Source organism: Brachyhypopomus gauderio, unplaced genomic scaffold, assembly GCF_052324685.1.
Source record: "Brachyhypopomus gauderio isolate BG-103 unplaced genomic scaffold, BGAUD_0.2 sc37, whole genome shotgun sequence".
Taxonomy (NCBI): domain Eukaryota; kingdom Metazoa; phylum Chordata; class Actinopteri; order Gymnotiformes; family Hypopomidae; genus Brachyhypopomus; species Brachyhypopomus gauderio.
The window spans coordinates 2,348,574-2,372,417 of NW_027506867.1; the positions used below are offsets into that span (position 1 = coordinate 2,348,574).

The window sequence follows — 23,844 nt, forward strand, 5'->3', positions numbered from 1 at the left end:
CCTCTGACAGACCTTCACAACAGACTACAAACTAAACACTCAAACACATGGTAGTAGTGTTTTCCATTTGTCACTTCAGTGTGTAGTCACATATATGAAAGGCTAATCATCTGATATTTGTGTGTAGCGTTTAGATGCAATAATATGGTTTTGGCAAGAGTTTTGGTTGAAGTGTGCGCTTTTTCCAAAAATGTGAGATGTTTTGCCTGTTGTTTCGACAAAAGAGACATCGTTTCAGAAATTGAGTCTTGTTTTTTGCGTCTGCAAAAAACTGTAATGATAGTAAACAAGCTTCATAGGAAACAGGTAACTGAGTTGGCGAGAAAAACGCTGAGCTAAGCGTAGCGGTGCGTTCCATGGACAAGATGGAGAACTCCTGTTGATGCCTTTTGATGATTTGAGATCTAGTTTAGACTTTATCGTCCTGGCTGCTCAGCCCAGCATCAGTTCTACAGTATTCTCTGCCAGTTGTGCCCTCTGTATCTCTTCAGCTCAGCTTGTGTGCCCGTGGCCTGTGGAGTTATATATATCTGCAGAGTTACTCTGAGAGCTGTTGTAGTTGTCATAGTCTGTGCACTGCGCTTCGCACGCTGGTAGCTGATGCTTGCAGCAGTTGGTGTATTACGCAGAACAGCAGGTGTGTGTGTGTGCAGGGCACGGTGTGTGTCTCCGTTTCATGGTATTCCTCAATTACAGTACTAGGCATTGTGTTGAGGTTCATGAACACGACATTGCATTGCTGATTGTGGAGGTACAGGGCAGTTGTAATAAGATGATATGCTCGTGTTGGGCTTCTCTCTCCCCTCAGTGCTTCAAGTCTCTTCCATTCTCATCCAGTCTCTTTTACTGATACGAACACCACAACATGAGCTGCAGGAGGAACTAATTTAGCGAAGTGCTTGGATGTGAAAATGTCCAGAATTCTGGAGTTTTTTTCTTAGTTTCCCTTTATATCTTTATTTATCTCTATATGATGTGTGTGTATACTGTGGGTGTGTATGTGTGAGTGTGTGTGTGTTTGTGTGTGTGTGTGTGTCTGAGATTTTTTGAGTGTACGGTATCCTTTGACCTTAAGAGCCCAGATCACAACACGTTTGCTATTTTGCACTGAAGTGGTAGTGCATGACCTTACTGTCTGTCTCTCACTCATGGACACAGATACAGACTCAGATTCTTACTTACGAGAGAGAGAGAGAGAGAGAGAGAGAGAGAGAGAAAGAGAGAGAGAGAGAGAGAGAGAGAAAGCTCTCGATGCGTGCAAGTAGACGTGTGTGTGTGTGTGTGTGTTGTAAAGAGAGAGAAAGAGAGAAAGTGAGAAAATGCAATGTCCTTCAGTGTCTAGCAAGATGTGTGTGTGTGTGTGTGTGTGTGTGTGTGTGTGTGTGTGTGTGTGTGTGTGTGTGTGTGTGTGCGCTGTAAGTATCACTCCCTTGGGTTAAACTTGAGTTCACATGTCAAACATTCTATGGCATGAGTGTGGCCTTATGGCCTTAGATCTACTTTTACAGAAGGCCAGAAGGCTCATACTGAGTTAAATATAGAATATCACATCTCTGTGAGACGACCTGATAGTCTAAGTTTAAAGACACATTATTGATGGACAACGCTTTCAAAATATTGTTGGTCAAGCGATTTCTTGACTTATACCTTGGAACGCCCATAATCTTCACCTGCTTTAGTGCTGCCACCTAGCGTTAAAGCAGTGTCTGTACAGGACAAAAATAGAACTTCTGCTGTAAATGTGGGTGTTCGTTATTATTTCTGCATCAATTTCTGTTGTAGGTCTTTCTAATCACGCCTGTCGCCGTTGGTTGCTAACCAAGATGTAATGGTGCACTACTCCACGTTTCTTTTTCTTTATGCAATATTGATGAAATGCCCACGAGAAATCAAGTCCTTAAAAATCTTGCGGCCTACATACATTTAACCAGGCCATTTTGAACTGGGCCAACAAGACAATCCATTTTAGCACGTGAGCATTCTGGCATTGATTAAAATGATAGCAGCTTCCAACCACAGAACACCTGTGTGTGTAATGCTGGCAGTGATATAATACATACATTACATACATACATGTATTACATTTTATATATATATATATATATATATATATATATATATATATATATATATATATATATATATATAAAATAAAGGGACGACTAAAATAACATCCTAGACCTCAATGAATAAAATTTCAGTTGAAAAGCTTTATTTATTACATAGTGAAATGCGTTGAGAAAAAAATAACACAAATTATCAATATAAATCAAAATTATTATCCAATGGAGGTCTGGATTTTGGAGTCAAGTGGAAAATCAAATGACAGGCTGATTCAACTTCAGGGGAAATTCTTAAAATGAGGCTCAGTAGTGTGTGTGGCCTCCACGTGCCTGTATGACCTCCCTACAACACCTGGGCATGTTCCTGATGAGGCAGTGGATGTTCTCCTGAGGAATCTCCTCCCAGACCTGGATTAAAACGTCAGTCAACTCCTGGACAGTCTGTGGTGCAATGTGGCGTTGGTGGGTGGAATGAGACATGATGTCCCAGATGTGCTCGACTGGATTCAGGTCTGGGGAATGGGCAGGCCAGTCCGTAGCATCAATGCCTTCATCATGAACTGCTGACGCACTTTAGCCACATGAGGCCTAGCATTGTCATGCAGGGCCCATTACACCAGCATATGGTCTCAGAATGGTTAAGAGGATCTCCTCCTAATACCTAATGGCAGTCAGGGTAGCTCTGGCTAGCACATGGGGGTCTGTGTGGCCCTCCAAAGAAATGCCTCCCCACACCATTACTGACCCACTGCCAAACCAGTCATGCTGGAGGATGTTGCAGGCAGCACGACGTCTCCACAATGTCTCCAGACGTCTCCAGACTTTGTTATGTGCTCAATGTGAAGCTTCTCTCATCTGTGAAGAACACAGAACACCAATGTGAATCTGCCAATCTTGGTGTTCTCTGTCAACTGCCAGTCACCCTGCACGGTGTTGGGCTGTAAACACAAGCCCAATTTGTGGATGTTGGGCCCTCATACCACCCTCATGGAGTCTGTTTCTGACAGTTTGAGCAGAAACATGGATATTAGTGGCCTGCTGGAGGTCGTTTTGCAGGGCTCTGGCACTGCTCTTCCTGTTCCTCCTTGCACAAAGGAGGAGTTAGTGGTCCTACGGCCCCCTCCGTGTCTCCTGGTGTACTGGCCTGTCTCCTGGTATCTGCTCCATGCTGTGGACACTGTGATGACAGACACAGGAAACCTTCTTGCCACAGTTCACATTGATGTGCCATCCTGGATGAGCTGCACTACCTGAGCAACTTCTGTGGGTTGTTGACACTGCATCATGCTACCTCTATGGTGAGAGAACTGACCAAATACAAAAGTGACCAAAACATCAGCCAGACAGGATGAGAACAGAGAAAAGGTCTGTGGTCACCACCTGCAGAACCACTCATTAGTTCACAATCACTGTTGCTTCCTAACTGAACAGGTTGGTTTCACAGAAGTGTGGTTGAATGAAGTTACATTGTGATGTTTAAGTGTTCCCTTTATTTTCTGAGCAGTGTGTGTATATACAGAGGTTGGACAATGAAACTGAAACACCTGTCATTTTAGTGTGGGAGGTATCATGGCTAAATTGGACCAGCCTGGTGGCCAATCTTCATTAATTGCACATTGCACCAGTAAGAGCAGAGTGTGACGGTTCAATTAGCAGAGTAAGAACACAGTTTTGCTCAAAATAGTGCAATGCACACAACATTATGGGTGACATACATACCAGAGTTCAAAAGAGGACAAATTATTGAACTCTCCTGTTTCCACCAAAACTGTACGTCGGGAGCCCAACATCCGGGAGAGTTACGGTGTGGAGCAGCCCCAAAGACCCATATCAGAATCAGTGTCTTTATTTTACCAGTATTTTTAAGTTCTTACTTGATATTTAATTGCTCTTGGGGTGTGGTACTAATATTTACTATATGGTTTGTTTTTTTCAATGTTTTCAATTATAGGCTATATATATAGCTTGAGCGACTTCATTCTTCATACAGGCATAATCGGCCGAGATCAAATTCCGAGAGTGTTTTGTTTGTTTTCTTCACTGAAACCGAAAGAAAAACAAACTTTCCTGAAGTGCAGCAAAAAAAAAAAAAAAAAAAATACAGTATTGTTTACACGTTTACATAACACACGTGTGCTTACTGTATTGCTGGAAAAAATGTAGTGTACACCAATCTTGTGAAGTTGCGTAAATCTTCTGTAAGTCAATCTCTGCAGGGCCATCTTCTAAATGCGAATGCAAATGAAATGTAAGCATCACACCGTAGTCGTGTGGTTGTTCGTGCCGCACTGCTACTTAGAGGCCGCATAACGTCGGACCTGCCCTTCGCTCGCGCAGTCACGCGCGACGACTTTCGCTTCCTCTCCAAAGGCTCGCGCGCCCTCGGTTGGCACCGCGAGCACGAGCGGCCGCTCTACTTCTACTGTCGCCTTGCTCTTCAGGGCCACATTAACGCCATGGCGCTTCCCCGACAGCTGAGAGATGAAAGGTGAGCTCCGTACAGGGGAGAAACGTCATGTAGTAAAACTTTCTTTAAAAAAATAATTGTTTATAAAACGTTCTGACCTCTCGTGCTTCATTTTTAATTTAAAACAACGACCGTTTGATTCGCATAACTTTCATCTTATCGTCATTTTAATAACTGCATTTTTTTCCCTCAGCGATTTTGAACAGCTACCAGACAACGTTCCTGTCAGCGCCACCATCGCAGACATCGAGGAGAAAAAGGGCTTCATTGTGTACTACGTGAGTCGAAGCGTCGGTATATTCCCCTTTCAAAAAACAGTACTACGGTTGGTATGGTTGTGTGTGACTTTGGGCGTAGCCGTTTTAATTAACATTAAATATTTTCCTGTCAAACCTGCCCGAGTCTTAAATATTACGTCAAGATAACTTGCAAGACTTAATGCTTTGCAGTTAACGTGACGTTCACATGGTTCTTCAATGTGCCTCTGAACACCAGAGAGTTCGTAAAAATCTGTAGGTTCTGGTTTGCATTCCCCTTGTGCCCAGAAAAGAGGAGGTGACACGTTTGGTCGTTTGGATGTGGATTAAGTGAGCCCAGGAGTACCACAGTAAATCATTAGAGTACCTGATAAGATTCTGTCTGCCTCTAAAAAAAGATTCGCTAACATAGATATGCCAATCCATAAAATGACTAGTTCACTTCTTGTCTGACACAGGTACAGGTCTTCCACAATGCACCTGTCTCGACTCGCTCAGATTTATGACTGCAGTCAGAATACAGGGGCCAAGGTATTCCTGGGGCTCCTGAACTCAAAAAACCCCTTTGGTTTTATTAATTTTATTTATTTTTTACAAGAAACATAATTGATTAAATAGCAGGTAGACAAGCAACAGCTGAGATCAGTATATTTATCTTTTACATGTGCAATGGGGAAAAAGTGCAAATTTCAAAACCAAAATAATCACGGCCTGCTGTCTGGGCCTTAAATGTCCAAGACAATCAGATCTTAGTGGTTAGAGTAAAGTTCATTGGCTACAACCAATTACAATTACTCTGATTTTGGCAATCTTGTCTCACTATCGAATGCTCAGTAATAAAATTGAAAAAAAAATCAGAGTCAAATCAAAAATCCCCATTATTCCAGCCACATCTACCACCACAATTCACACCCACATTACAAACCTGATTCACATTACAAAGAGCATCCACATTAAAAACCCCATCTACACTGAAAACCTGATACACATTGCAGGCCTGTTTGCATTAAAGTCAGAGGGCACAGATATAGACAGGCATAGAACACTTTTAACAATTTTAAATTTGTTCACATTTTTTCTCACTCCCTCTCCCCTCTTTCTCCCCCTCTTACTCCCCCCCCCCCCCCCCCCTCTCTCTTTTTGTCCATGGTAGCGGTTTGTGATCGAGGTAAAGACCAAAGGAGGCAGTAGGTACCTGATATATCGCAGGTATCGGCAGTTCTTTTGCCTACACCAAAGCCTGGAGCAGAAGTTCTCCGAGTCCCAGTCAGGATCCTACACTTGTGTGCTGCCCTCTCTGCCTGGTCAGTGTTTCTGCCCCTGGTTGAGTGCGAGTGTGGGTTTTGTGTTGGTGTTAGGAGCGGGAGAGGGGTTATGAATGACAACAATCCCTTGAGTGTCTGGTCTCCTTACACGCACATTCAGCTTTGATTCTACTTCACCCAAGTTCTACAATACTAGAATGCTTCATTCTGATCATGAATCAGTTCTAAAATTCCTATCCATTTGCACACTGAACCAACCAATGCATGTGCCTTTGGGTTACATATTGCACATATACTGAAGACCAATCTCTCTGTCATAACGGAGATGACACAGTTGTATCATTGCATCTGTTATTGCTGCCAGTAACCATCCTAATGGGTGGAGACCAAACTATCAGGCCTCAGTGTGACCTTAGAAGACAGCCACTAATACATCGACAGAATAGATCACACACACACACACACACACACATATTAATGGGTGACAAAGTGTTTGTGTGTGGAGGGGGGGTGTAAGGAGAAAAACAGAGATATAGAAGCAGTCACTTTTTTTAAAACCACTCGCTGCCCCTAACTCAATCTGTTGTCCTTTCCCTGAAAGACGGGACACACGGTTTCTGTAATCTTGTATGTTTAGTTCAAAGGGATCTTAAAGGGCTCAGATCTCTTTTGTACAGGGTTTTAAAGGAGTACAGATGCAGTGTCTCTGTGTTGTGCAGATCAAAAGATTTTTGATCTGACTCAGTTTTGGAATGCCAAATTACTCAAAAGATAGACACTCTATTGTTTAGTATTGCGTATATGCTTTTTAACCAAAATAAAATGTTTATAAACTTAATTCACAGAATACAAACCGTAAAGCTTAGTTTTCCTGTGTAATTACATGTAGTTGATATATTGTTTATACAATATTCGAATCACAGTGAAAGCCACGATTTGTTCACCAAGGAATCGAACCTGAATCACATCACTCTGCTAGCTCCAAGTATCATAGTGCTAGCAGCACCAATTATCACGGCAACCCAATGCCACGGCAACCCAATGCCACGGCAACCCAATGCCACGGCAGCCTGCTGCCTCGGTAGCCCCACCGTGGCGATGGCCGCGTGAGGTCAGGCCGTTGGTCAGAACGGTGCTGTTCCAGCCGCACCTGGCACTCATTTGGATGCCTGATAAGTCAGAGTCCAGCTAATTAGCTCACAAATTATCACCAGAAGTCTGATTGTGGCCCCCTGGATGAGAATAGATTGAATGTGTGCTGGCTGAGGTACAATTTGGAGTATAATTAGAATGGGACAAATTAGGGGAACAGTTGGCACAGCAGCAAAGATTGTTTGATCTGTGTGTAGTAATGTTGAAACAAGATAATGGGCCCACAGCTGTGTTAACCAGCTCTATCTATCTATCTCTCTCTCCTCTCATTCTCTCTCTATCTCTCTCCCTCCTCTCTTTAACTCTTTATCTCTCTCTCTCTATTTCTCTCTCTTTTCTTAAAACCCTTGGGTGTTAAATATAGGCCCCGGAGCTTAATTAGGATTATAGAACCCATCAGTCGAGTCCATTAGAAGAAAGAAGGAATGGGAGATGGAGACTGATCGGGAGCGAGGGAGATGACGGCCTGGCTGTTAAGACGATGCGAAATTTGATTTAGCCACAGCTGGGAACAGCCCCTGTGTCCAAATTGATGGCCTTCTGAATTCAGAGTTCATCAAATGCTTTTCCATGTACATGCCAGAAATCTCAGCGCTGCACTCTAAACTCTCGTTCTGCGCCTCAATGAACGTCACATTCCAGGACTAACAGATTTCAGATAAATAGCTAAATAATAAAGCAATTTCCTGTTGGGTTGTAATTATGTAGTGAGTGTTGGCTGTTATTATTGCGAGCGCCTCAGGAAATGGTTTGATTACTGTTTTACTGTTTGGCCCCAGTTGGGAATTAATATCTTGATGCATATTTAGTTGTGTTCATTTGGTTTGCTTGTCTACAGGTAAAGTGTTCATGGGTAACAAGCAGGAGATCGCGGAAAGCAGAATTCCAGAGCTGAACACATACATGAAGGTGAGCTCTCACGCTGAACACGTACATGAAGGTGAGCTCTCACGCCGAACACGTACATGAAGGTGAGCTCTCACGCCGAACACGTACATGAAGGTGAGCTCTCACGCTGAACACATACATGAAGGTGAGCTCTCACGCTGAACACGTACATGAAGGTGAGCTCTCACGCCGAACACATACATGAAGGTGAGCTCTCACGCCGAACACGTACATGAAGGTGAGCTCTCACGCCGAACACATACATGAAGGTGAGCTCTCACGCTGAACACATACATGAAGGTGAGCTCTCACGCCGAACACATACATGAAGGTGAGCTCTCACGCCGAACACATACATGAAGGTGAGCTCTCACGCTGAACACATACATGAAGGTGAGCTCTCACGCCGAACACGTACATGAAGGTGAGCTCTCACGCCGAACACATACATGAAGGTGAGCTCTCACGCCGAACACATACATGAAGGTGAGCTCTCACGCTGAACACATACATGAAGGTGAGCTCTCACGCTGAACACGTACATGAAGGTGAGCTCTCACGCTGAACACATACATGAAGGTGAGCTCTCACGCCGAACACATACATGAAGGTGAGCTCTCACGCCGAACACATACATGAAGGTGAGCTCTCACGCTGAACACATACATGAAGGTGAGCTCTCACGCCGAACACGTACATGAAGGTGAGCTCTCACGCCGAACACATACATGAAGGTGAGCTCTCACGCTGAACACATACATGAAGGTGAGCTCTCACGCTGAACACATACATGAAGGTGAGCTCTCACGCCGAACACATACATGAAGGTGAGCTCTCACGCCGAACACATACATGAAGGTGAGCTCTGACGCTGAACACATACATGAAGGTGAGCTCTGACGCTGAACACATACATGAAGGTGAGCTCTGACGCTGAACACACATGAAGGTGAGCTCTCACGCTGAACACGTACATGAAGGTGAGCTCTCACGCCGAACACGTACATGAAGGTGAGCTCTCACGCCGAACACATACATGAAGGTGAGCTCTCACGCCGAACACATACATGAAGGTGAGCTCTCATGTTGAACACATACATGAAGGTGAGCTCTCACGCTGAACACATACATGAAGGTGAGCTCTCAAGCCGAACACGTACATGAAGGTGAGCTCTCACGCTGAACACATACCTGAAGGTGAGCTCTCACGCTAAACACATACATGAAGGTGAGCTCTCACGCTGAACACATACATGAAGGTGAGCTCTGACGCTGAACACATACATGAAGGTGAGCTCTCACGCTGAACACACATGAAGGTGAGCTCTCACGCTGAACACGTACATGAAGGTGAGCTCTCACGCCGAACACGTACATGAAGGTGAGCTCTCACGCCGAACACGTACATGAAGGTGAGCTCTCACGCTGAACACGTACATGAAGGTGAGCTCTCACGCTGAACACGTACATGAAGGTGAGCTCTCACGCCGAACACGTACATTAAGGTGAGCTCTCACGCCGAACACATACATGAAGGTGAGCTCTCACGCTGAACACATACATGAAGGTGAGCTCTCACTCTGAACACATACATGAAGGTGAGCTCTCACGCTGAACACATACATGAAGGTGAGCTCTCACGCTGAACACATACATGAAGGTGAGCTCTCACGCTGAACACGCACATGAAGGTGAGCTCTCACGCCGACGAGGCCACTCTTCTTGCAGACATCTGTGTGACTCAGGGTTCAGACCACATTGCAGTGTTGCATGTAACGACAAAAAATCCCCCCCCTTCCTCTTTTTCAGACTCACTTCTCTTTTTCAGACTTACTCTCCACTTAGTTGCATGTTTTTAAATCAGTGGGCTGTAAAAATAAACACCCTCGGGTGATAACTCTGTAAATGTTTTAATTTCATTTATCATAAGCCACACAAGTGCAATTTTCAAATGCATCCGCCCCCCCCTCCATTATATCAGTCCCACATCTCACGCATTCTCACCATCATACTCTCATTTCTTTGTCTCTCTTCCTGTCTCTCTTTCCCTGTCTTCCTCTCTCACCTCTCCCTCCTCATCTCTTTGTAATTTTTTACCTTTGTCTTTATCTCTCATCTCATCTCCTGTCTGTCTGCCTGTCTCTCTGTTTGTCTGTTGGTCTCTGTGTCTACCTGTCTCTCCACCTGTCTGTCTCCCTCTCTCTGAGCAGAGGCTGCTGTGCTTGCCAACCTGGGTCTTGCTGGATGATTTGATCCGGATGTTTTTCTACCAGACGGAGTCAGACAGCCTGCAGGTGCCCAAAAACCTGCGGCGTCTCCGGCCACCCACGCGGAAAATGTAGGAATTTTACTCTTCCCATTACAGTAATACTTCCTCACTCCATACTTCCTCACTCCATACTTCCACACTTTCCATAATGAAGTGGAACTTTAAATAGAGAAAAAACAAGAGGATTTTATTGGGACTGACGTGAGACAGGACTTGTGTTGGAACTGGCCAAAGTCTTTCAAGTGCATCTCTAAGCTATTTTTCAAACAGGGTCTAAATAACTGTTGTCTCTTCCGTGAAGTAGTTGCTGTAGGTGTGCACAAACGAACCCCACTATTAAATCCTCAAACACGTACAACTCAGAGCTTCTACTCCCTCGCACAGGTCACAGTCTTAATGCCATTACTAGAGTGGAACTGAGCAATCTTCAGAGGTGATGAAACCCCCCCCCCCCCCGTTATTACTTGTCTGTCAAAATCACTATTAAAACATCGCAGCGTCCGTCCCAGACAGACGTATGAAGAGGCTGATCTCACGTGAGTCCCACATTGAAGCTGCCTGCTGCCTCAAACGTGTGACGAGATGAACGCAGAGTTATGAAAGGGAAACCTGGGGGGGGGGGGGGCACCGCGGGTAAGAGAGTCTCAGGGAGTCTTAGCATCTGCCTCGTGTTCCATGGGAACACCTACAAGTCAAACTCTCACCTTCCAACAGCCTGGCAAGCACATTACCAAATCAGTTCTCCCACAGAAGCAGAGTTATTTCATGATTCACTCAGCATGGAAATGTATTATTGCTATTATTTTTAGGTTACATCTATACATTTCTCATTCTGTATCACTTTATCACACTCTCTCACACTCACCCTCTCACACATTCTCTCTCGCTCTCTTTGTTACTCTCTTTCTCTCCAGAAAAACAGAAAAGCCCAAAACAAACCTCCTGTCATCACCCAGAGCGGAGGTACGGTAATTGTTTCCTTGGTAACCTTTTTTTGTACTAGCTGCTCCAGCATGTGGTTGGAGGGTTATGACATGTGAACCTATATATTGTGGAAGTGTGGCAGTGGTGAAGAGGTAGGATAACAGCACTCCCAAACACACACACACACATACACACACAGAAATGTGTGCAAGAACAGCTTGCGTAGAACGGTTCCAGCATGTGGTTGGAGGGTTACGACATGTAAACCTACACATAGTGGAAGTGTAGCAGTGGTACAGAAGTAGTTTAACAGCTCTCCCACACACACACACACACTTGTGAATTAAAGAACACAATGCTGCAGCTTTCTGGATGCACGTTTGTTAGTCACGTGTCAGTGGTAAAGTCTCTGTGAATATAGTTTATGCTGAGAAAGATTATTGTAATAGATAAGGTAGAATGTGTTGGCTGAATGGTTCATCTCTCTTCAGGCAAAGAGTAACACATTTTTCTCCCTCCTCCTATCTGGGATTGAAGATCACTCTATCACTAGTTCCTCATCAACCAATCCTCCTTTAATAGTTTTTTCTTTATCGGTCTCTGCATCTACGATGTCTTTTCTCTTTCTCTCTCTGAGGTTCAGATCTGTTAGTTTGGTTCTTTGTTCTTATTTTCTCTAAAACGTGCTCACTTGTAAACTATGATCTATCATTCATAAGCTAGGATCTATTTACATTCATATTTATGGTATTTAGTAGAGGCTTATGTCAACAGCAACCTTCAGAAGACCTTCATAACTGTGCAAAACCCTAAGGAAGCTGGTAGTCGCCTCAACACTTCCACACACCCTCCCCCCAACACTTCCACACCTTTCTCTTCACATGCTTCTACCCCCCCCACACACTTCCACACTACCCCCCACATTTCCACATCCCCCACACTTCCACACACTTTCTCCCCCCACCCCCCCCCACACTATCCCCACACTTCAACCCCCCCACACTTCCACCCCCCCCCCCCCCCCCCCCCCCCCACACACACACACACACACACACTTCCAGAGCTTCATCCACCCATTCACACGTGACGATCTCTTGGTTAAAGCAGTGTTACAGAACACAGCATGCTCTCATTAGCAGAGCAGCTGTCCTCTAACGCTGCACCAAAGGATTCACCCACGGATATATCAGGATATCTCCAGGTGTGGAACAGCATACTGAGATGAGGGTCATGTGAGTAGGGGCTCTAATAAGGCGGGGCTACAGTCATGAGGTCGTGAGCATGGGCGTGGCCTAAAAGGGCATGGACCATGGTGCGGGCTGGGGGCATCAGTATGGTAGCTAAGGGGGTCGCCCGTGCCTTCAGTCTGTGGAGCTTTGTAGGTCGAAACAGAAGCAGATCAGAGTTGGTCCTGAGAGGAACGAATGAGTCCGAAACTGAAAGATGGAACATGTGTGTGTCTGCCATAGAAAGAGACACACACACACACACACACACTATGAACAGAGTTCTGGTAACAGCACTAATTGGTATCTACTGACCTTGACATACTTCATACCTAAAATACATCAGTCAGACACACACACACACACAGACTGACAGACAGACACAGAAGCACACACACACACACACACACACACACATACACACACAGCCTGAAGACATAGGACACAGGTTGGCGGAGGTCTGGGAGTAAAGTGTGTATGCGTGTGTGTGCATGTGTGAGGGAGAGTAGCTGTGTGTAACTGAGATAAGGGGCTGTTCTGAAGATGAATGAATGGGAGAAGAGGACATTAGCAACCTAGCATTACTGTCAGAGAAGGACGCGTGTGCGCGCGTGTGTGTGTGAGTGTGTGTGTGTGTGTTCACATTTTGGAGGAGAAAGGATTAGAGAGATCATCACAAGAGGAGATTACAGAGTTTCTGTGTTTGGTGAACTTTGGTGTAGTTTTTTACTTAATTCCTCTCTTTTTATACACATGAAACAACCATGCTGTGAGGTAACTCTCATGAAAAGCTACACCTGGCCTTCAGTGACATTTCTGTGCCTGATTTCAGTTCAGTAAGATAATCAGCACTGCTGAGTTCTACAGCTTGATCTCTCCAACAGATGCTATTATGGACAAATAAGATGCAGTTATTTTATCTCCAGGAACTGTAAATATGTGAGAGTTCATAGCTTTCCTGACATTTCTGGATTGCTGCCAATCCGTGGCAAGCATGACTCGAACACACTGAGGTTGTTGTCGTTAACATTAGACGCCGCAGCCCAATCTTTTACCAGTCACCACTGTGATAGGTTCGGGGAAAGAAAGCGCTGCTCTGGTCTTCATCTACACTGAAACAGGTAGTACGGAGTGGGACGCAGTGGTAAAATGCCGGTCCACGTTGTCCGAGTCATTTCGGACACAAGCGAAGTCGTCCATTTCCAGGGGTGCGAACGTTTTCGCCAGTAAGCGGCGCGTGAAATTCTGTGTGGCACGTTGAGCCGCATTACTAATGGCAGTAATTGAACATTAATAACCTTCCCCCTGTGGAGATCTTAGTTAAAACTTCACGTCAGTGCCCAAGGGCTCTGACTCATCTTTTTATATTGGAACGTGTTCTCTTGGGACACCTGAAAGCAAAGTGTGTCGCCCGCTTTGCCACATCTCCTTCCTCCCTATTGGCTGAGCACATGCTAACGAGCTCGTTTAGGAGGTCATTGACTCCTTAATTGGAACTGGAGCCTTTTCAGAGGTATCTAAAGTTAGGCCTGTTCTCTCTAGTCCAAGTGTTTAACAGATTGGCCCTGAAGCCCCTCAACAGGAACTATGCACGCACATTAGATTTGACACAGGAAAATTGGGCAGTGTTTGCCAGACAGTATATAATTATAGAGTACAGCATTTGTGTGCCTGAGCAAAACAGTGTGTGTGTGTAAGTGTGTGTGTGTGTGTGTGTGTGTGTGTGTGTGTGTGTGTGTGTGAGAGAGAGAGAGAGAGAGAACCTGCCTCAGCCTGTCAATACCAACTGTTATAAGTGTGACATTTTTAAGAGTTTTTGGACACATGCTACCTATGGTCGGCTAGGTTCTCGTAGCTACAGCATCCTAGCGCTAACTCCACACTGATTGCTCATGGCCAGTGTGGCAAGGTTCTGAAGCTCAGTGTGTTGTGTTGGTGGTGATTATGGTGTCAGCTCAGTGGAGCAGTCCTCTCACAGGTCAGGGGTCAGCAGGGCCCCTGCTGCTGATTTTAGTATCTGTGGGATACATGTGCTTCTACTCTTCTAATGAATGTAATGCTGAGCTGTTTGATCGATGTATTTCACCCCAGCTGCCTCTGGGGGCGCTGTAGAGTAGCAGCCTGCCACCAAACCTCTGTGCCCCCCAGGGTAGACTCAGAAATGAGAACATGCACTCTCGCTGTTTAAATAGTTATTGTTCAAATATAGCTGAACTCATTAGCACATATATTGATCTGGGGAGGAAAGTGCTTTGTCACATTCTGTTGTACACGTGTGGGGTGTGGCTGTAGCATATTGTATATGGGACATTTTGGTTCATAACCATTCCACCAGCGCTCTGTGTGTGTGTGTGTGTGTGTGTGTGTGTGTGTGTGTGTGTGTGTGTGTGTGTGTGTGTGTGTGTGTGTGTGTGTGTGTGCATGTTTGTGAGTGTGAGCCTGTGCATATGTGAATGCTGGTGTGTGGGGGTGGGGGTGTACCCTCGGGTGTTTCAACATCCAAACAGATTCAACATCATTCGCTCTCCCTTTCTCACTGTCTTACCCCTGTAACCACCATGTGGGGTAATTAATACTGATTTCATTGATTAACATATTGATTTCAATCAGTATTGGCAGACTTTATTGGCCAGCCTTTTAATACAGATCAATAGGTTTCTTAAAATAGTTCAGTTGCAACAACATCCTCAAGTACTACATGACAAGTTCTGCATGACTGAGCGGAAAGTTCTGGAGTGGTCTGTACTGTCCCCTAAATCCTTTCATCATATGGTCCTAAGAACCCTTTCATCATGTGGTACTCAGAATCTTTTCATCATGTGGTACTAAGAATCCTTTCATCATGTGGTCCTCAATCTTTTCATCATGTGGTCCTCAGAACTCTCATCATATGGTCCTAAGAATCCTTTCATTATGTGGTCCTAAGAACCCTTTCATCATGTGGTACTAAGAACCCTTTCATCATGTGGTCCAAAGAATCCTTTCATCATGTGGTACTAAGAACCCTTTCATCATGTGGTACTAAGAACCCTTTCATCATGTGGTACTAAGAATCCTTTCATCATATGATCTTTTCATCATGTGGTCCTCAGAACCCTTTCTCTGCGTGGATCCCAGAACCCTTTTCTCCAGCACGTTCCCGGGAGAGTTCTCATGAACTGAAATATTAAAAATTTTAGAATGCCCCCACCATCCTGAAATGCTGCAAATGTCCTCACATTCAGAACATTTGGGTTTGGGGAATGGAAACCAGAGCTAAAGAGGTTGCGGTGTGAAACGTGCAGAAGGCTCCAGCCGGAGCAGAGAGGCAGGGATCCGTATCGCACACCTTCGCTTTAACGAATAGAGCAAGCATCTAACAGCACTGTCTATGTGCAAGTACTGCCCACAAACCCTCACACTCATGCACACACACACACACACACACCACACACACACACACACACACACACACACACACACACTGACACAAGCACGCACTGCAGTTTAATTGCCAATACATAATTAGTTGATAGCATCTAGCAGTATCTCACCTCCTGACGCCCACTCCAGTGAAGTGACAAAGATCTTCCTTACTTTATCGGTTCACCCCCCCTACGCTCACGCGTGTACACACACACACACACACACACACACACACACACACACACACACACTCTTTACTGTACTTTTCTGTCTCACTGTGCTTATATCTATATCTGGCCATGTTATTATGGCTTTATCATTTACTCACTCTCACTCACCAACTCTCTGTCTCTGTCTCTCACACATGGACACTCAAGTGACTTTCTCTTTATTTCCCCCTGGGTTGAATCCCCATATTTAATTTTCTCCCTGTCTTTCTTCCTCCGTCATCAGCTCCTTTCAGCCCTGTGTCCCTATCTACTTCTCTGCATACGTCTGCATAAAATGCGTTCTCCACCTGTGTGTGTGTGTGTGTGTGTGTGTGTGTGTGTGTGTGTGTGTGTGTGTGTGTGTGTGTTTAAGGGTCATGTACTACAGTGATAAAGCATTGTTTTAATGGATATTAGGTGCACACACCACTCTCTCCATCTTTCTCACATGCAGCTCTAACCAGTACTTCTTTCTGTCTCTTATCCTTCCTGTATCTTCCTAGTTTGATTATGATCTGCTGATGCTTCTGATCTGCTGTCACTCAGTCCTTCTGTTGTTCTAGTCGTCCTCTTTAATACTCGGTACTTCTTATTTACCAAACATTTTGTAAAGATTCTTTTACAGCATGAAAGTTACTGCTTTTCGTTTGTTTTACACACATGCACACATTGTCGTTGCGTTAAGGTTAAGGGGTTAACTCAAACAATGTTGTTTGATATCAATGAAACATTGTAACTAACACTTTCTGGAAACAATGTAAGCTATTTTAGATTCCCTTTACTTTTTCTCTCTCTTTCTCTATTGATCTCTCACTCACTCAATCATACACTGCATTATTCTCACACACTGGCTCTTGGGGAAAGTTTGAAGAAGATCACAGAACCTACCTTGTGCGCTTTCACACTCTAACACGCGCCGTTCTTCGTCTCTGTGCTTGTGTGCGTCTGGTCCTGTGTGTGGGTGCTCGCGGGCATGCGTGTGTGTGTGTGTGTTTCAGGCGGTGTTCGATTTTCTCGGGAGCGGACAATTGGAGCTGAATTTCAAGGCTGGAGATGTGATCTTCCTTCTCCGGCGAGTGAACGCAGACTGGCTAGAGGTGAGCTGAAGGAGGGAGAGTGTGGGAGAGAGTGATGGAGTGAGGGAGGGGAAGAGAAAGAGAGGGGGTGTGAGTGTGTGTGAGTGTGTGTCTGTATGTGTGTGTGAGAGAGAGGTTTAAGAGAGACGAGATGTATGTAAGGAGGACGGAATACAGCAGGTAAGACTATGAGAGATAGCTGTAGGAGGGAGAGACAGCTGTAGGAGAGAGAGACAGCTGTAGGAGGGAGAGACAGCTGTAGGAGAGAGATGTAGGAGAGAGCTGTAGCAGGGACAGATGTAGGAGGTAGACACAGCTGTAGGAGAGAGAGATGACTAGGAGAGAGAGACAGCTGTAGGAGAGAGAGACAGCTGTGGGAGAGAGAGATGACTGTAGGAGAGAGAGCGGTAGGAGGGACAGAACTGTAGGAGAGAGAGACAGCTGTGGGAGAGAGATGGCTGTTGGACAGAGACAGCTGTTGGAGAGAGAGACAGCTGTGGGAGAGAGACATGGCTGTTGGACAGAGACAGCTGTGGGACAGGGACAGCTGTGGGAGAAAAATGGCTGTAGGTGACGGACAACTAGGAGAGAGAGAGAGAGATGACTGTAGGAGGGAGAGAAAGACAGTGATGGGGAGACATCATGAGACAGCTTAATGTGGCATTAAATGGGTAAAAGCAGATGGTGCAGATTTGAAATTGTGGGGAGGGAGTTGGGGAGAGATTAGAGCAAGAGATGGACAGATGTCGGAGGAATGCACAGGGCTGAGCAGGAAGAAGCGAGGGATGATGGAGGACAAGTGTGTGGGTAGTGTGGAAGGGAGCAGGGGAGTGCTGTCTCTAGAGCAGGCAGACCTGCTACACGCCACTGGAACACACACTGCAAGCACTCCTACTTTTTATTTCAGTGGCCAGTTCTCTTCGTTTATATTTTATTGTGTAGTTTTCCTTTATGTTGACTTACAACATTTTTGCAGCTTTGTGTTACAAGAATATAAATAAATTCAAAGTCTGAATTATAATGTAACAGACTGCCTTTACGGTGAACACTGAACACTTGCTGTTGTGACTGCATGCCCTGATTCATGCCTCATTCAAAAATCACTCATGTTTGTCTGCAATATAAGTGCATGGAGAAAATGTTACATAGGAGGAGATATGTAAATGAATTTCTCCCGGTGACATCAGAAAAACTGATTTTCAAAAGTGCTGTTTTTGCAGTTTAGATTCCATATACAGACTTCTGTGACTTGGAGGAGAGAACAGTGTGTTTTTGGACAATATTTACATATTACTTCAAAGTTCTTTATTTAAAAAAAGGTGAAAGTAATTTTTTCATGATAAGGGACCTTTAAAGAACAACCAGCCAAGAACTGACTGTGCTGTCTGAAAGTGGAGAAGGATCATAAAAAGAGGTTTAGAAATAAAGAGAAAAGGAGAGTGAGAGACGGAGAGAAAGATGCCACTCTGGTACACTTCATACTGAAATGTGAAGCTCCATCAGTTCCCACAATTCTCCCTAAATACCTCCCACAATCTTTGCTAAATACCTCCCCAAAGTCTCACTAAAAACCTTCTCAAAACCTCTATAAATACCCACTCCAAAACCTCCCCAAATACCTCCTCAAACCCTCCTATATTACCTCCCACAAACCTCCTTAGGTGGAGAGGAGAGAGACAAATAAGCAGAGTGAGACAGAGAAGTGGAGAGTGAGACAGACACGTTGAGAGGGGAGAGAAACATAACTGGATACGGTTAAGTAGAGAGAGAGAGACAAGTGGAGAGAGAGACAGACAAGTAGAGACAGAGAGACAGACATGGAGAGAAGAGCGAGAAAGAGCATAATGCTTGAGACGGACGGAGGAGGCAGACAGTGAAGAGGGAGATGCGTGTCAGTGTGGGGAGAATGTCTTCTGCAGTTAAACCAAAAACAGTCTACCGGTCTGGACATATAAATTAGGCTTGTCCCGATCCGATATTTGGATCGGATCGGCCGCCGATATTTGCAAAAAATGCGTATCGGATCGGCAGGCACGAGAAAATGCCGATCCAGACTCCCGATCTAGTTTTTTTTTTTTTTAAGTCCGATCCAGGTTTTCCAGCGCACCCATTTAGATAATCCATTCCAGTTTTTGCTGTGTTTTCGCCAGTGAGAGTAAAATCCGGTCGGCATTTTCCAGCACATCTTCAGCACACGAGCATAGCATCTCCCCAATTTAGCTCAGTGGCATCTCCTAATGAACCTAACCGTTAAGACGGCCATGTAAATTATAAGTTATCGGTAAAATGTCAGTTGTGTGGGATTATTTTACTTTAAAGGACGACAAAGATGAAGAGGTAGAGTGCAACATATGCCACATAAAGTCAAGCGTGGTGGTAAAGCTGTAAGAACTTTTAATACCACCAACCTAATCAAGCATTTAGCGAAATACCACCATAAACAACATGAAGAGTTTCTAAAGAAAACCGAAGACAAAAAGAAAGGTCCTACACAACTAACACTGGCAGAAACGTTTGCGAAGCGTGACAAACTGCCACTTTTTAAAAATATAATTTACAATATTATTTGCACTTATGGGTTTTTAAGCCTTGGTTTACTGATGCCATTTCAGTTTGTTATTTATTATTTTGTCTATTTTGAGTTTATTAATTGCTAAATAAACAGGTCAGTTTCTCCTTACCAAACATTGTGTATTATTCAAACACACCTAATTCAGCTGGCTACTTGTTATCAAGTGTATAATGCTTTTCAACATGAGTTTGACAATAAAGTAAGTTGGCTAAATAACTTTAAACTTTAATACATGCTCCGATAGGCCGGTATCGGTATGAAGTAAAGTGCAAATAAGTATCGGTATCAGATCGGAAGTTCAAAAAGCTGGATCGGGACATCCCTAATATAAATTTCATTGCTTTTTTTTCTATGCCACTTGCCCCCTGCATTATATGGGTTTTTAGCTTGGAGGTGCCTCACTCTTTTTTGTATTTTCCCTGGGATGAAAACCTAATTCTCTCTCTCTCTCTCTCTCTCTCTCTCTCTCTTACAGGGCACTGTTAAAGATAGGATAGGCATATTCCCAGAATCGTTTGTGAAGATTATTAAGCCTCTTCCTGAGAGCGACTCTGACGAGGAAGGTGGGCCTTCCAAGAGCAGGGACGGGGCTCAGAGTGCCTGCAGCTGCCTGCGCTGCCACCTGCTGCAGCCAGGGGGCGTCGACACCAGGTCAGACACAGACATGTTAATTCTGTTAATCCAACACACAACAACAAAAAATTGTTCCCAGCAATACATTTGATTATTTTGGTGTCAAGATTAAGGGTAATTTTAATCCACCGGGAGGGTTTGAAGTGAAAGATTTTGTCAGCGTTTTGGATGTGTGTTTGTCTATAAATTATTACAACTGAACAGCAATTGTAAGTCTGTAATTTTTGTGTGTGAATGTTCTGCAGAGATGTGTGTGTTGACGAAGACCTTTCTATCCAGCCATCATATTCTGATCTTCTTTCCCGTATGAGGTAAAACACACACACACACACTGTCTATTCAAATAAAAATGGCAGCTGGCAGCTAGTCCTACACATTGAATCACCTTAACTATAACTCCGTTCCTGTACTGTAAACCTGGAGCTCGACGCTAATTCATTGATTCTAGTTCCGAATCAATTTTCCCCATAAGAAATAACTGAAAACTGATTAAACCGTTCTCAGCCATCAAATTGAATTCCAATGCTAAGTCCGTCACACAAATGCATTTTTCATACTTGTCTATGATCGCCTTTTTCAACTCTATTGTTCTTACCGTTTTCCTCTTCTGCTTTTCTGCTGTGTCTTTCTTGGGACCCATGTTTTTGTCTAAAACAACAAAAATACAGCAAAAGCTTGGAGCAGAGCCTCAAACTGGTTAAAAATCCATTGAACAACAACTAACGCCAACTAGCAGCATGTGACCGAAGCACGAACTGTATTTTGTTTATAAAAGTCACATGAGTCGGTTCGGTGTCCGAAGTTTTGTTGGAGCTCCGAGACAACATGTTTTCAAAATGCGTCCAACTCCGAACATGTCGAGTACTGAGGCGGTCGAGATCCAGGGTTCTACTGTACTCTTATCTATCAACTCTGTCTCTCTCTCTTTGTGTTCTGTCTGTCTCTCGGTGTGTCTTTCTCAAATCTTCCAGTCTCCTGTCCTCCCTCTCATTGTTTCTTTACTTCCTTTCCATTTTACCACCCTTCATCGGATTGTCACTTGTTCATTACCATAGTATTAAAAATTGCCATATGCAAATAGATTTTTCTGAGCTGGTTATCATCATTATTATTCTCCTACTTCCTGTTTGTGTATTGGGCGACCCTTATTAGCATTCAGGGTGGCTTTTGCTACGTAAATTGGATCAGCAAGGTGATAAATACAAGCTGTGAAAAGGAAAGTTTAGCAGCTGGTCCTTGTGGGCAAAAGGGGAACCTTTGCACCCCCGTGCCCAAGCTGAGTAAGTGGTTATGTAGGCCTAAAAACAGCACACAAAACACCAACGATTTCCTTGTAAACCGAAGCAGAACTCGTATCTGTCCCTCAAAGAGAACTTCCCAAAATACAGATTAAGGCAGTCCCGGTTTTTCAGCCTCAGTAGAAATTCATCGTATTAATGCTACAAACATAATGAGTTACATTTACGACTGATCTATATCATCTGCTGGTTTATATTCACCATCCGCATTTAGAAAGTTTTTTAAATGATGAGATTATGAGATCCTTTTGGACAAATGCATTACAAACTACATAATGAAAGTAGCTTTGTCTTTGACGTCTTCTGCCAATTAAAAATAATCGAATGATTGCACATCCCCCCCCCCCCCCCAATACATACATAGGGTTTAAGAAATACCAGGGTTCAAAATCCGCTTGCCAAGAGACTTCATTATGTTTTCATAAGGTGCAAACATGAATCTTGGATTAGTCTGTACAAATGCTGATTGTTCACAACATATCTTTACATATTTACAACATGAATGTTCTAGAAATAAGAAATGTTCCAAGGATTATTTCAATGTTACCTTTGTATTCTATTCCTACCCTGTCAAGTGACTTATATACAAACATTACTGGCCTCCTCTACAATTATACAACATAATAATAATAATCATTATTTTAATTGTATAATAAGAAAATAAATTCATATTTATTTTAAGTGACCTCTGTGGTGGGTACAGCCATTCTCTCACACACACACACCCCACTCTCTCCCTCTCCCTCCCTCTCTCTCTCTCCCTCTCTCTCTCTCCCTCCCTCTCTCCCTTGCTCCCTCTCTTCAGGGATGTGTTCCACATACAGGACATGGCGCTGAACTATCGTGATCCAGAAGGAGACCTGGTGCGCATTTTGGACGATGACGACGTGACCCTGATGGTGCAGGAGAGCAAATATCAGGGTCAAAGGGTCAAGAGACCACCCAATCAGTATCCATGGGAACTGATTGTCACATATTCCAGTGATCTGTCAGTGTACAACAATGAATGCTGAGGTGTGTATGTTCATGGTGCCTGTGTGCAATGTGAATCAAGAAGTATTTACACTGAACTAGGTTTTATTGTCATACACAAACTGCATGCTTATTTTGAACCTGGAGAAAACCATTCCTCATTATCAGCTGGACCCCTGAACAGTCCATGTGGATGTTTTGTATCCTTACACACATACAGAAAACAGTTTGGCAAGACACGACCCGAGTAATTACATCCTCCACTACAGAGTTGCCAGATCCAGCATCCCCAAATCCCTCCCACTGTGCTACAGATTTCTATGTGTGCTGCCTGCTCCTTGATGTCCAGCACTGGAGACGAGAATCCCACTGGCCTGTGGAGGGAACTGCCCTTCTCTGTGGGTGCTTGGCCTACTGTGTGTATACTGTATGTGTAGTACTGTGTTAGAGGCTGTGTGTGTGTGGGGGCGGGCGGGGATATTTGTGCGCGTGTGTGGTTGGACGGGTGGGGGGTCCAGGGAGGGGGTGTCTATGTTTGTGTGTTAACTAGTGCCTGCCAACTTCTCTGTTTCACTTCCTTTCTGTGGAATATTTTATAAACATTAAAAATTCTACTAGATCTCGACTCTCGCTGGCATCTAAACACACACATACACACACACGCACCATTTTCACACTAAACCGAACATGTAGGCACACCGTCGTCCTACTCCGTCTCTGGACCACTCCAGTTCCTCGCTTGGGCAGGTGAACACGAGTCCTGCTTGACCCTTTTATCCTTGTAACCCTCTGCAATTTGATTATTAAAATGACTTAATTGCACAGTTCTTGTTGGTCTTTAACATGCGCACCCATGCGGTGAGCTGTAGTGCAGTAAAGCCCTCCATGGTTAACATGGCCACACTGTTTCTTCTCTCCTTCACCGAGTGCCGTTGCTTCGTTGTGAGCTGCTGGTCTCTGTCTTTGCAGTATTTAAATAAATCAGCACAACTTTATAATCAAAAATGTTGTCTTATCTCTCACCCCCTCTCTCACTAAAACACACACACACACGGGCATGAATGTGGCACGGACCGGGACTTCAGCAATGATGAGCTGCCCCTGGTCCACAGAACCGATGACGGCCCAGACACACGTGCCGCTGAAGTGCGGTGCGGAGGGACACGGG

General features: G+C 44.4%; 2 protein-coding genes across 2 annotated transcripts in view; one reads left to right on the forward strand and one right to left on the reverse strand.

The window, feature by feature from the left end:
* The window catches only part of pvalb7 (parvalbumin 7), a 26,340-nt gene extending 9,139 nt beyond the window's left edge, over nucleotides 1-17,201 (reverse strand). The window contains exon 1 of the mRNA XM_076985055.1: nucleotides 17,014-17,201. The gene's annotated coding sequence lies outside the window, so the exon portion shown is untranslated. The remainder of the gene's footprint in view (nucleotides 1-17,013) is intronic.
* ncf4 (neutrophil cytosolic factor 4) lies at nucleotides 3,206-22,718 on the forward strand. Its single transcript, XM_076985053.1, has 10 exons — nucleotides 3,206-4,551; nucleotides 4,724-4,808; nucleotides 5,941-6,091; nucleotides 8,043-8,113; nucleotides 10,303-10,430; nucleotides 11,276-11,324; nucleotides 17,124-17,222; nucleotides 20,249-20,424; nucleotides 20,652-20,717; nucleotides 22,510-22,718. The coding sequence occupies exons 1-10, from the start codon at nucleotides 4,520-4,522 to the stop codon at nucleotides 22,715-22,717; spliced, it is 1,065 nt and encodes a 354-aa protein (XP_076841168.1). The 5' UTR covers nucleotides 3,206-4,519; the 3' UTR covers nucleotide 22,718.
* The last annotated feature ends 1,126 nt before the right edge of the window (nucleotides 22,719-23,844 follow it).

Bases quoted from the DNA above. Each gene is read 5' to 3' on its own strand.
- ncf4 (XM_076985053.1), top strand. From the start codon at position 4,520: ATGGCGCTTCCCCGACAGCTGAGAGATGAAAG. The intron at 8,114-10,302 runs GTGAGCTCTCAC...CTCTCTGAGCAG, and splicing joins AGCTGAACACATACATGAAG to AGGCTGCTGTGCTTGCCAAC. The intron at 10,431-11,275 runs GTAGGAATTTTA...CTTTCTCTCCAG, and splicing joins CGGCCACCCACGCGGAAAAT to AAAAACAGAAAAGCCCAAAA.